This window comes from Camellia sinensis, chromosome 10, assembly GCF_055761805.1.
Source record: "Camellia sinensis isolate YWXY chromosome 10, ASM5576180v1, whole genome shotgun sequence".
Lineage (NCBI taxonomy): Eukaryota > Viridiplantae > Streptophyta > Magnoliopsida > Ericales > Theaceae > Camellia > Camellia sinensis.
The window spans coordinates 67,101,457-67,114,481 of NC_138970.1; the positions used below are offsets into that span (position 1 = coordinate 67,101,457).

Here is a 13,025-nt window from a genome sequence, read left to right on the forward strand (position 1 = left end):
TATCAATTTTAAAAAATAAGATTTAAATTATTTGTATATCTACTGATATCCGATGAAATTAATTTTTTGCATAACTCATAAAAATTGTTGGGATTATGAGATGAATGATTTAGATTATCAATGTGGGCTTAAAATGAAGCCTAAAAAACAAAAGTATGAAGAAGTACGGAGAATAAGAGTATCGAGGAGAGTCATTCCCAAAAGAAAATAGAGAGAAAATTTAATTTATATTTCATTTACTTTTTCTTTATCTTTTAATTTTCTTTTTCTAAATTTCTACTTAAATTTATAATCAAACGCAATCTAAATTTTTTTCCGAATCTCTATCCAAATTCATAATTAAATACATCCTAAATGTAGTGGAGATAAGGGAAGGGTGTTTTTTATGCCCGGTCCTGAGTTTAAACACTAATCTTTCAAACTCATATGACTTTTACCTTGTCTTTTGAATCCATATTTCATGAAATCTAGTTTTCACTATAAAAATAAATAAATAAATAAGTAAATAAATAAAAAATTATGTTTTCAAAATACAACCTTGTGAAATGTTTTAAGTTCAGAAAATAAGTTCAAAAGCATATGAGGTTTTGGAATTAAATTTTTAAAGAATATGAATTTGATATATATGTATATATATATAAAATAAAAAAAAAGAGTAGTCAAGGGAGAGCACTCTAATTGAGATTTGAAATTTTGATTTATTTTTTTTTTTTAGAAAAATAATAGACAAGTTCACTTTTTATGTAAGATAAGAGAGAAAAATAGTTCCGAACAAGATGGACCTACGATTTCAGAAAACCCTTTATATATTAGTATTAACTGTTAATTATTTTTTAAAATTATACAAATTCGCCTCCTTCTAGGTTTGAAGGAAAAAAATAAAAACAAAAAGTGATTGCATGACCTACACCTTTCCATCTATGAAAAGTGGGGTTCAAAGTATAAAATTTAACAATTTTAACAAAATATAACAATAAAATTTGGTTTTTCACAATTAGTGCCGATGAATTATCTTATAATTGACCTTTTATAACTCAATATGAGGAAAATACGTTTATATATATATATATATATTATGCTATTTTTCACCTTTTATATCCATAGAAATTGATGTTATAGTTTACACTTTCTTTTTAAATTCTTTGTTGAATATGTTCGTCTCCTTATGTTAAATTCTGCATCCGTCTCTAAACATGAAAGTAATTGATTAATTAATTATTAAACTTAAAAAATGAATTAAATTTTTATGTTTGAATAGCACTACCATTTTTATTTTTATTTTATTATTTTTTTTTTTAAGAACACACTACCATTTTCATTAACAACCCTAAAAGTTTGCTGTCCATCACCTTCCCAATAAATATTATTATTGGGACCACTTGGAGATAATGCAAATTCTTCAACTATGCCCACCACCAAAAATATCTAGGAAATGCTTTGATGCACCCCTTTCGGGTTTATATTATATATATGTACTCTATTACAAAAAATGTAAAATTTTATCATAAAATTTTATAATATCAATTATAAAATATATAATCTCGTTACAAGTCACAAATTGTAATCACAAAATTTTAAACATTTTATTATGTCAATTTGTGATGAGATTATATATTTTATAATTAATATTTATCCTCAAAAAAAAAAAATTAATATTACAAAATTTTATAATAAATTATACATTTTTGTAGTCCAATGTATATAGTATGCACCCTCTAGAAGTGCAACACCATAGGATTCCCAAATATCTATCATAAAGCCTTCTTCTCCAATAACATGTGCATATCCTTTTAAGGTCAGCAAAAAAAATCAAAAGTCACTTAGAATTATTTCAGATTGAATAAAAAATAAACAAACTCGACAAATCATGAACAAATCAAATACTAAATAGACAAATCTCAATTATATTTCTAAACTCACAATCGAACTTGAACAAATAACTACTCAACTTGGACTTGTATATTTTACACAGAACCAAGCAGAGCTTCCAAATGTCACCGGAATCCAATTCCCTCCTCCTTTGCCCTTTTTTTACCAACAACATGACACTAACTTATTTATCACCATTTTTTGGGGATATATATTATTTACTGCTTTTAATAGAGTCGCGTGGAGAAAAAAGAATCATATAACTGATCATATTTGATGGAATTTAAGACTCGATTTAGTTTGGTATATATTATTTACTCCTAACAGGAGCATAACCTAACAAGATGAGAAGCATGACAACACGCTGCATTGAAAACCGCATCATGTCGAACTCATACTGTATCATGCTTTCACTTGCAACTCTCATTAGGATTCACAACGAGCTAAAAGAACAGAGTTCAGGGTACATCAAGCCCACTAGCTACCGGCAACAATACTCACCTCAACTCGCTAATTCTATTCTACCTTCCTGGCTTCAACTTGTTACAGACTACTCAAATTCATCCCAACACCAAGCAAGCAAGCAGAGGCCACAAAGCAGCCAATTTCTAACCCCTCGAATCAGCTTTGTGTGCGTATATTCATTGCCGCTTAGCTCACCTTTTTTCACAGGAGAATGAATGAACTTGGGAATAGATAAAATGAACAAAAACACTTGATAACCACAAAAAACACCTATTCAGAGCAAGAAAAATGGAAAGGAAACAAAATCACTACAGCTTCTTAATCATTCAACAAAATCAAACCAAAACCAAAACCAAAACCAAAGCCAAACATACTATACATATTTTATGTAAAATGGTAATAACTTAGAAAAACGGTGCCCCAGCACACCCACAAGCATACATCATTAATTGGCTTGCCATGCTCCTGGGCCAATGAGCTCCCTAAAAGAACTAGCATTTATATTCAAGGAAAACTGCTTTCCTGTCTCTGATTATTGCCAACTAAAAAATTTGGGGGAATTGGAAAATTATGGGGGGACGGGGTAAATTAGCACCAGCAACAAGTCTATTTTCTCTTCAATCCTCTGCCCCATTACTGACTTTGATCTCCAAAAGCCTCTCAACAGGCTGTCGACAAATTGGGCACCGGTTTGTTTGGAGCCTCAAAACCTTCGCACACCCACTGCACATACACTACACCAACAAAAGAAACCCAGCAAATAATATGTCAGTAACAAGCTATTCACAGGTATCTCAACTTGGGATGGTGACTAGTAGTTCCCGGAGAGAAAGTAGGATGCAATGCGGTGAAAGTGTGCCTATTAGATCAACCTTACCCTTCATGAGTATAAAGGGAACACTGAACTCACTCAATATAGGCAAATAATGATTCACTTAATCAGGACACTTACCAAATCTGTGTGCGTGTGTGTGTGTGTGTGAGAGAGAGAGAGAGAGAGAGAGAGAGAGTACCATGTGTCGGCAGGGAAGGACAGTTGTGTCCCGAGGTTCCGATAGACAGACAACACATTCTTTGCCAGAATCATTCCCATCAAAGTCACCATTGACAGAATTCCCAATCCCATAAATCTCCTGCAACTCATACCTCATCCCATTTACCCATAAGATTTGCTTCACCAACCTCACCTTGTATTCACCTTTCTCCTTCTCAAACACTGCCTTAGTTATTTGTGAGTTTGTGGGTCCAGACTCTGGGTTTTCATCTGTCGATTCATTTTGGCTAACTGGGGATGCCTCTGCCTTCACTGCTAGAGGATACACTTCCATATCACCCTCCGCCAGTAACTCTGTCTCATCAAAGATTGAGAAGTCTATCCCAGTTCCAGAGGGTTGTATGAACTTCTGGCCTAAACCTTGTTCGAAATGCATGGTCACTGGTTTAATCAAATTTTCCTTCGTTGGAGCAAGGCTACAATCTTCACTCTCTTTTGCAAAGAAAATAACAGTGATGCTGTTTGGACAGCAAACGAAATGAAAATTTTTAGTAAACCTTCACTGTTTTACCAAAGAAAGATGCACTTAGCAGAGTAAATACGAACTTGTATACACAGTAAATAAAACAATAAGTTACAAAAAAGCATCTAGATATCTCGAAGGGTGGAAACTTCTGAAGCAAATAGCACCAATACTGGAAGATCAAATAAAATATACTGTGATTGGGGTGTAGCACATTCAACCTAAATGAGAAAGCAGGATTCTTGTTCAAGGAAATATTAATTTAGCAATGAATAGAACAAATCCCTCCTCAGGAAACAACCGCATATCTTGCTATTTTATCCACAGCTTCCTATCAGTTAAATAGAACAAACAACATTGGAATGGGAAAAGAATGAAAAGGACAACATGGAAAGAAGGAAACAGAAGATGTCTATGCTTTTTCATAAGAGGAAGACAGCAGTGAGGGATGTTGGTAAAATATACATCAATCCTGATATAATCTCCTTAACACTCTAATACAGTGGTTGTCAAGTTCACCAGAAGGATTTCATTGAACACATAATCCATATATACCACATAAGATTACAGTTTACTAATTTTATGTTGCCAGAATATTCATTGAGTACATGAGTGCCAGCATTGCAAAGGAAAGACTACTATAAAAGCAAACAACTCATCAACATTGTAACCAAACCAAACCAAGCCTTAAGTACCATCAAATGGGGTCGGCTACATGAATCCTTCTTCTCCATGCGGCCCTATCGAAGGCCATTTCGTTAGTCAAATTAAGTAGATTCATATCTCTATTTACAACGCTAGCCAACGTTAATCTAAGCCTACCCCGTCCCCTAACAATCCCATCTGCCGTTACAGCATCGCATCTCTTCATTAGTGCCTCTATTAGTCTCCATTGAATGTGACCAAACCATCTCAATCGATTCTCTCTCAACTTATCTTCTATCGGTGCTACTCCTACCCATTCCCGAATACACTCATTCCTAATTCTGTCTTGTCTAGTCTTGCCACACGTCCACCTGAACATCCTCATCTTAGCCACACTCATCCTATCTACATGTTGTTTCTTAGTTGCCTAACACTCTGTCCCATACAACATCGCTGGTCTAATAGCCGTCCTATAGAACTCACCTTTTAATCTAGTGGGTATTCGTTTATCGCACAGTACTTAAGATGTACTTCTCCACTTACACCATCTCGCCTTAATCCTATGGGCCACATCCGCATCAATCTCCCCCGCTATTGTGATAATCGACTCTAAATAACGAAAATGTTCACTCTTAGGCAGTTCTTGGTTCTTAATCTTCACTTCTCATTTGCTTTCAATGTTACTGTTACTAAATTTACACTCTATGTACTCTGCTTTAGTTCTGCTTATCCGGAATCCTTTAGATTCAAGAGTTTTTCTCTAAATCTCCAATTTTGTATTAACTCCTTTTCTAGTCTCATCCACTAGCACAATATCATCTGTAAAAAACATACACCATGACACGTCATCTTGAATATTCTTGTTAACTCATCCATAACTAAAGCAAAAAGATAAAAATTTAAGGTAGATCCTTGGTGTAACCCTACAATGATAGGAAATTCATTTGTCTCTCCAGCAGACGATCTAATAGTGGTCACCACCCCTTCATACATATTCCTAATCACATCAATATAACCTTTTGTCACCCTTTTCTTCTCTAACACCCACCGTATTATATCCCGGGGTACTCTATCATATGCTTTCTCAAGGTCGATAAATACCATATGAATATCTCTTTTCTTTTCTCTATACTTTTCTATTATTCTTCTCAAAAGATAAATCACTTCCATTGTTGACCTACCAGGCATAAACCCAAAATTGATTCTCTGACACCTTAATCCATTGTTCAAATGAATCCTCACCGAATTCATGTTACTTGGAGCCATATCCTCTATTTGTAGCACCCCCATCCCAAGCAGTTTTGCCAAGGCTCACGGCCTTAAAACGGCTATTTATAAATCTTTTACCTTGATTGTATTCATATTGTATATTTTAATATAATTAAAAAAATTTAATGTAGTATTAGTATTTCGTTTGGAAATATACTATTTTAGCAACTTTTTAGTTTTTTACAAGTAGATATGCAAAAGAGAAAAAAAAGAAATCTTTGAATTTTTTGTATATGTTGTTGGCTTTTTAGTTTTTTTTAGTGACTTTTTGACTTTTAAACTAAAATATTAAGTTGCCAAACAAGGCCTAAGTATATATTAAAAAAAATTATGTTACAAGTACATGTATTATATGAGAGAGAGAGAGAGAGAGAGAGAGAGAGAGAGGTATTTTGGTGAACACAAGACAGAAAGAAGAGAGGAGGACTGACCTACACAGGTCAATACGACTGCTTGTTTCTTCATTTCTTTGTCATTACATAGGCTAGGTAGGGTTCCATCTTTTCTCTTTGCCTTATTGTTCCATAAGTACTCAACTATTATCATATGTTTAATATTTTCATACTTGCATTAAACTTCATAAATTTACAGTTTGACCCTTATTAAAAAATTTCAAAATTATGTTTTGGACCCTGCCGTATCTAGGGATGGCAATAGATAACCTATTCTGTGGGTATCCATGGAGACCTAACCCAAATACATGGGTTTTTTCCTTTTTTCTTGACCATCGGATCGGGTAAGTGATGTTTTTTAAATCTCTGTTGGGGATAGGTCGGGGATAAATACCCACTAATTTTCCCATATGACCTTTTTTTTTTTTAGGTACATCGGAAAATAATTTCTCAATATGTTTTCACTACTCTGTTTACAATATGTTACACGGACTTTTCAAAATAAATCAAATACCCATGTCGGATACCTGACGCTCTGATAAGGATATGGAATATGTGTCGGGTACTTTTCAACAGATACTTCTTATATAATTGTATATAACACTATTATTATATGTACATATTGTTGTATAATTGCTATAAATATCTTTTTGACATTGTAAGTTACATAAAACACCATTTTATCTCACATACTTCATTAATTTATAAAAATATGGCATTTTTTTGCCAAATCCGCATACCCTTAAATTTATAATTTGATGAGTCAAACTTCTGGATACATACCCATACCTGAGTCCATGTAACATTATTTACAACTAGAGTTCTAATTCTCACTCTCTCTCGTCCTCTCACTACAGCAACGGCGATTTGTGATGGTGACAATCTAGCGGCGACAAGATTGTGACTATCAATAAAAAACGCGCGATTAATCATAACCAAAACATGGAAATTGAACACAAAAATATACAAAATTTCAATTAAGGTGATCACTAGTTAAAATGAAAATTGAGAAATTCAACCTAAGGTTTCCATCAAATCAGAGAAAAATCCAATAAAACAATTGCAGGAGATATTGAAACAAGAAAATTCATTCTATAAATGCAAATAAAAATTAAAAAAGAAAAAGAAAAAAAGAAGAAGATGGAAACGAGAGTAACAACTCATCTTTAGATTATCGAAGATCAATTAATAGAGAGGAGAAGGAGATACATAAAATTAAAAAAATTAAAAAAGAAGATGAAATTTTGTTGTAGGAATAGAATTTTTCTAAATAAATTAAAAAAATTCTAAATTTACATAAAACTTGGCAAGAATAATGTGACAATATTAATTAATGTGTATTTGATTTTGTTATTGAGCCAAATAAAATAAAATAAGATTGAATGTATATACAGTTTTGGTTGTAAATCTTAAAAATAAAAAAAATAAAAAAAAAGGGGTCAAGTTGGGTTGGGAAAATTCAAACCTATCAAGAGATAGGGAGGATAGTACCCATAGAGAATGGGAAATGGAGAATGGGAAAAATAATTATAGAGAAATGAAGATGGAGAATTAATATCCACCCCATTAAGCCCCATTACCATCCCTAGCCGTATCGTTTCCATATCCTTCCCATATCCTTCCCATGGATACATAGGGTAGTGCAACGAGAGGACCCAAAATTAGGCAACATGTGCAACCAACTTGGGCGTTTGAGATTCACCCCAACTCCCCCAGCCTAAGCCCAACCCCTTTCCCAATCAAATGTAAAATATTCAAGACAAGACTGCATATGATATTCAAAAGAACACTAAATCACAAGTAAATTTCAATTCCAATCAATCAAAAGTATTCTATTATCATCATCAAACGAAGCACTTCTGCAATCTAAATTGCATACTGATTCAAAATTAAAAATACTAGCAAGCATACAATGAAATTTCCATAGAAAAGACAAAAAAATTCACCATAAACCCATACCTCCCGCCAACGGTGGCATCAAATGTGAAAGCAACAAGGAACTTCCCCGGGTTCTCCTCATCGGGCTCGATCCTCAAAGTTTCCTTCTTGAGATTAACATCATTTCGTATAGTCACCGCCTTCTGATGCTCAACATAGGGTGGAGGGGGAGGCATCACAGGCCCACAAGGGTACATATAGGGCGGCGGAGGGTGGTGGTGGTGGTGGTGGTGGGGATCATATGGTGCAGGGAGCGGCACCGGCATCGCCGGCGGTGGAGGTGGGTAGTAACCAGGGTAATGGTAATAAGGGTTCGAGTTAGGGTTTGGGTATTGCACAGGATAAGGGGTTGCGGCGGCGAATACATATCGGTTAGCCGAAATTTCGGGGTGAGGAGGTTGTGGTGGCGGCGGAGGAGGGTGGCTCCGCCGTATTCCTTCCCTCCGGCGACCATTGAAACTACTACTTCCGATATTACCCATTTCAATTTACGTCTTCAAAACAAAAAGGAAATCAAATTTAAATAACCCAAATTCTCATTGGCAAATTAGCATCGATCGACCGACCAAACAGAGACAAATTTATGGATACACATATATGTATATAATGTTATACAGATCACTGACTACAATTTTTTTTTATTGCTAAAGCAGAATTTCCTTGTAGCCAAACAAGAGGGAGAAAATAAGCGAAACCCAAGAAAGAAAAGAATGTAAAAACCTGATCCGTTGATGGGAATTTATGCGCAGGACATTCTGGGATTGGTTTTTTGATTGAGGCAACAGAGAAATGGTTGTGTAGATACAAATATATAGCGTAGATAGAGAAAGACGCAAAGAGGGAAATTGTGGATATGAAGATGAAGATGAAGATGAAGATGAAGATGAAAATTGGGTGGTGGGTTGGTATAATGGGATTGCGTAAAGTTCCACCAGCAACAACATCAATCAATTTAAAAACAGAAAATAATAAAGAAAAAATTATTTTTGTTGAAGAAAAATCATTTAAAATGCATTGATGGATGAAAATGTAGACAAATACTTTTTTTTTAGTAATCTTTTTTTTATTTTTTTTGGATTTTTAAAGGAAAAATATCAATGGTAAGGCCAAAAAAATCACAACTTACGAAAAAATTTATAGTAGCATTTGGTAGAATTTTCTAAATATAATTTAAGAGTAGAAATTGTATTTTGAATTTGTGAGTTTTGAAATTATAATTTGAGTGTGAGAAATTTGTTTTGTGAAAGAGTTTTGAATTGAGTAGGGAATTTTTGATGTGATATATGATATTTGATACAAAAACTTACAGCTCATAACCAAACACACAATTCAAAATTCTATTAAAGCTCATAAAAAATTTTAAAAAATTCGAAAAATATTTTTTCGAATATATAAAAATTAACATGTGCCTATTGCAATATATATATATATATATTTGCATTGTTCCAGCGAACCGGCTGGATGACTGGTGGGACGTTCGGTTAGTCCAAATTTTTCCTCCTTCGACCGAGTGTTCAAAAGTGAGTGTGGAATTAATTTTTGAAACTCGTAAACAAACATCATGTGCAAAATAAACCCTGGAATTAATTTTCCAGAGCTGTACCAAACAGAGCCTGTAATTTTAATAGAAATGATACAACTTTTTTTTTTTTTGACCTCCACAATCCTTATAAACGCATGTCAACCAGAGATATGATGAAATAAATAAATAAATAAATAAATTGGCCAATCACAATGCATTGGGGGTGATGGGGTTCCCCAAAAAATAAGAGTGGTAGTAGTTCGGTTTTGGACGGTTTGCGGATCGGTTTGGACCCACTTAAATGTATGCGGTTTGGGAAAAATTCAACCCACAACCGCCAGCAGTGCAAATTGCGGTTTGTGTGGATACGGTTCGCAGATGTGTGGGCGGTTTGCGGATTTGACTTTTTTCTTTAAAAATTTATTTTGGAACCTTTTTTTTTCTCATTTTGTAAATATTTATTTTAGATCATTTTCTCTCCAATTTTCTAAAATACTCAAACATTAATAATTAATGAATTAAAACTTATAAAATTAAAAACACAATAAAATCAATTCCAAACATAAACATATTATTCAAAATCCTAATTTTTTTAATCAAATCATAAACTAATACAAATACATTTTTCAAAAATATAAAGTAAATCATTAATCTCATTCACTATTGTGAAAACCCGCATTTAATTATTCTAAAAATAAATATAAAAATAAATAAATAAACAAATAAATAAATAAATAAATAAATAAATCAATTAATTAACTTTATCCAGAGTTTATCTGAAATATATATTAGTGTAAAAGTTAGTTTTAAATTAACCCAATTCAACCAAAGGCATTATTAAGAATAATAATTTTGTGGATATTCAATATTTATTGTTTATAAATTATTTTAATAAGGATTCAATATGATAATTATTCTTACCAAATATCTTAGTTAAAAATCTTAGTGTAACAATTTTAAGAAACCTACACAAATACACAAAAAAAAAAAAAAAAGCTTTGGCAGATTTTTTTGGTGGCAACATTGCCACTTGTTTGTTTGCATGCAATATAGGAGATGAGACCCAATTATGTGCCTTGGACTTGCAAAATTTGATTAGATTCCACAGAATGACTAGAGAAGAGAGAGAGAGAGAGAGAGAGCCTCAGCAATGCATTGTGTATATATATATGCATACTTGCATTCAACGAGGAAATGTGGAAAAATAAAATTCTGTGAGCAACAAAGCAGTAGGAGAAGAAGAAGAGTGAGAGATTAAGGAAGCTAAAATTTTCTACCATTTCATCATCCTATTATTAAGTAAGAAAACTCTCTCAACCCTCTCATTTTTTTTAAATGTTGAAACTTTTAGATTATATTTATATGATAAAATGACGAAACTTGTAAATAGAATTGTATTTATAGTTGTATGTAAATTTATGATTTGTATATCAAATATTTGAAGATATTGGTAGTCTTAAATTCATGATAATATTGTGAAATTTGAACTTGCATGTGTAGTTTATGCCATTAAAACGATTATTGAAGATTTTATTTGGCCCTTAAATCTGTCAAAATTTTTTTACGAATTTTTAGACAATTTTATACTTAAAATTTGAAGATGATTTCTTCTACAAAATTGTTGGGAATGATATCTAGTTTATCCAGGAATTTTTGCAACAATTATTGAGCTTTGTATGAATTTATACAAATTTTTAATTAAATTTGAAACTGTAAGACATGTTTTACTAAATGTTTGAAAATTTATTAAAAATTCTAAATTAATCCAAATCTGGTAATTTCAAACTAAAAGATGAAATTTGATAAGTCTAGTTTCATAATAAATTTTTACATTATGGATTTGATTTATAAATTTAATTGTGGAATTTATTTAAGAAAATGTGATAAATCTGTGTCATGAAATTTTTGGGAACTTTAAAGAATTATTTGTAACTTATTTTTGGAAAATTATTTCTGTAAAATGACCTAAACATATTTATTGAATATTCTGTATATTTTTATGAATTTCAGAATTGTATAAATAATTTATTTATAATTTTTATTACCTAAGGTGTATCTGGAAAATTTCTTGGTAGGTTTAGGATCACTACTTCAATTAATTATTTGGATAAAAAAAATTAATTATTGTGTTGGTCTAATTCATTAAATATTGTGAATTAGTAATCCATGTATGGGTGTATTGTGGTTTATTTAATATTGTGGTAGTCTAATCTTGTAAATTAAAAATCCATGCATGTGTGTGGTTATGATTTATTTTCTTTGTATCTAAATTATTATTTCATACCATGGTTTAAATAAATTGTTCATTTAAATTCTGTACAATTATTTATTATTGTGTGACATGTGTAATATTTATTTGTGATTATAGCGATCCCGGTTTTCCCTTCCTTTGTATACTGTATTCCAGACTTGGTTCCGTGGACTTGTTGTTGTATCAATATCACTTCTAGCCTTTGCTTTTGTATTTGAATCTTGGGTTGTGTTGGACAGGTTTGAAACAGGTTGGTTCCACTTTGAAACAAAAAGGGTGATGCCCAGATTTTGGCCTTCACGCTCGAGCGGAAGTTTTAACGCTCGAGCGGGCTCTTCGTTGTTGCTTCTCTGCTCGAGCGGGAGTTTGGGCGCTCGAGCGTGATTTTCCATCTCCCAGTACTTTGCTCTGCAGTTCGTCCGCTCCAACGGTAGTTTTTTTCGCTCGAGCGTGATCCCTTGATTTTGTCCCTCCGCTCGAGCGGAGAGTTTGACGCTCGAGCGGGTACCATCGCCTGCAAAACTTCTGGAAGTGTGCAATCGACGCTCGAGCGGCTCTTTTTACGATCGAGCGTGAGTCTGTGTCTGACGCTCGAGTGGGGATTTCCACACTCGAGCGGAGAGTCGACTACATCAGTCTGAGATTTCACTTTTTGGATCACTTTTTGACCTACTTCTTTTCTCTTAACTCTTAAAAACCGCCACTTGAGAGTTTCTCTCTCTACTCTTACCTTCTCTCTAAGATTTGATCTATTTCCGGTAGTCTTCTACCCTAGTCCCTTTGGAAGAAAGGTAGAGCTTCGCGAGAGCTTTCTTTTAATCTGAAAAAGAGAGGATTTGGAGCACTTTGGACTTTCGTCATCTTCTCCATTCGAGTTCTTCACTTCAAAGTAGGGATTTCCTACTCCATATTATAGGTTTTGTTCTAAATTTTGGTATTTTGATACGTTGGGGGTTGTTTGGTAATTTTGGAAAAAAAAACCCTAGTTGTTGTAATAAATTAATTTATATAATTAATTTAGGAAAAATTGGGGAATTTAGTTGAGTTCGTGGAATTAATGAATTTATTGATTAAATGGTGTAGTTGGCTAGTTTAATCACTCACCTATGAAAATGTTGGAATTATGTTGGTTGATACATTTATTTCCTGTTTAGAAA

The 13,025-nt window shown here is 33.0% G+C and overlaps 1 protein-coding gene across 2 annotated transcripts; it reads right to left on the minus strand.

Moving 5' to 3' along the window:
* Positions 1–2,623: 2,623 nt before the first annotated feature.
* Positions 2,624–9,149, minus strand: LOG2 (RING/U-box superfamily protein). Of its 2 annotated transcripts, XM_082891588.1 has the most exons (4): positions 8,816–9,065; positions 8,117–8,589; positions 3,348–3,846; positions 2,624–3,068 (listed from the first exon to the last, which is right to left on the minus strand). In XM_082891588.1, exons 2-4 carry the CDS (start codon positions 8,575–8,577, stop codon positions 2,952–2,954), a joined length of 1,077 nt encoding a protein of 358 aa, XP_082747714.1. In that variant the 5' UTR covers positions 8,578–8,589; positions 8,816–9,065; the 3' UTR covers positions 2,624–2,951. The 2 variants fall into 2 exon arrangements, with proteins under 2 accessions (XP_082747714.1, XP_082747713.1); XM_082891587.1 differs by having other exon boundaries at positions 8,117–9,149.
* Between the last annotated feature and the right edge of the window lie 3,876 nt (positions 9,150–13,025).

Coding starts and splice junctions, on each gene's coding strand:
- LOG2 (XM_082891587.1), bottom strand. CDS start 8,577: ATGGGTAATATCGGAAGTAGTAGTTTCAATGGTCGCCGGAGGGAAGGA. Junction 3,847..8,116: donor GATGCCACCGTTGGCGGGAG/GTATGGGTTTAT, acceptor CTGTCCAAACAG/CATCACTGTTATTTTCTTTG. Junction 3,069..3,347: donor TCCTTCCCTGCCGACACATG/GTACTCTCTCTC, acceptor TTGTTGGTGTAG/TGTATGTGCAGTGGGTGTGC.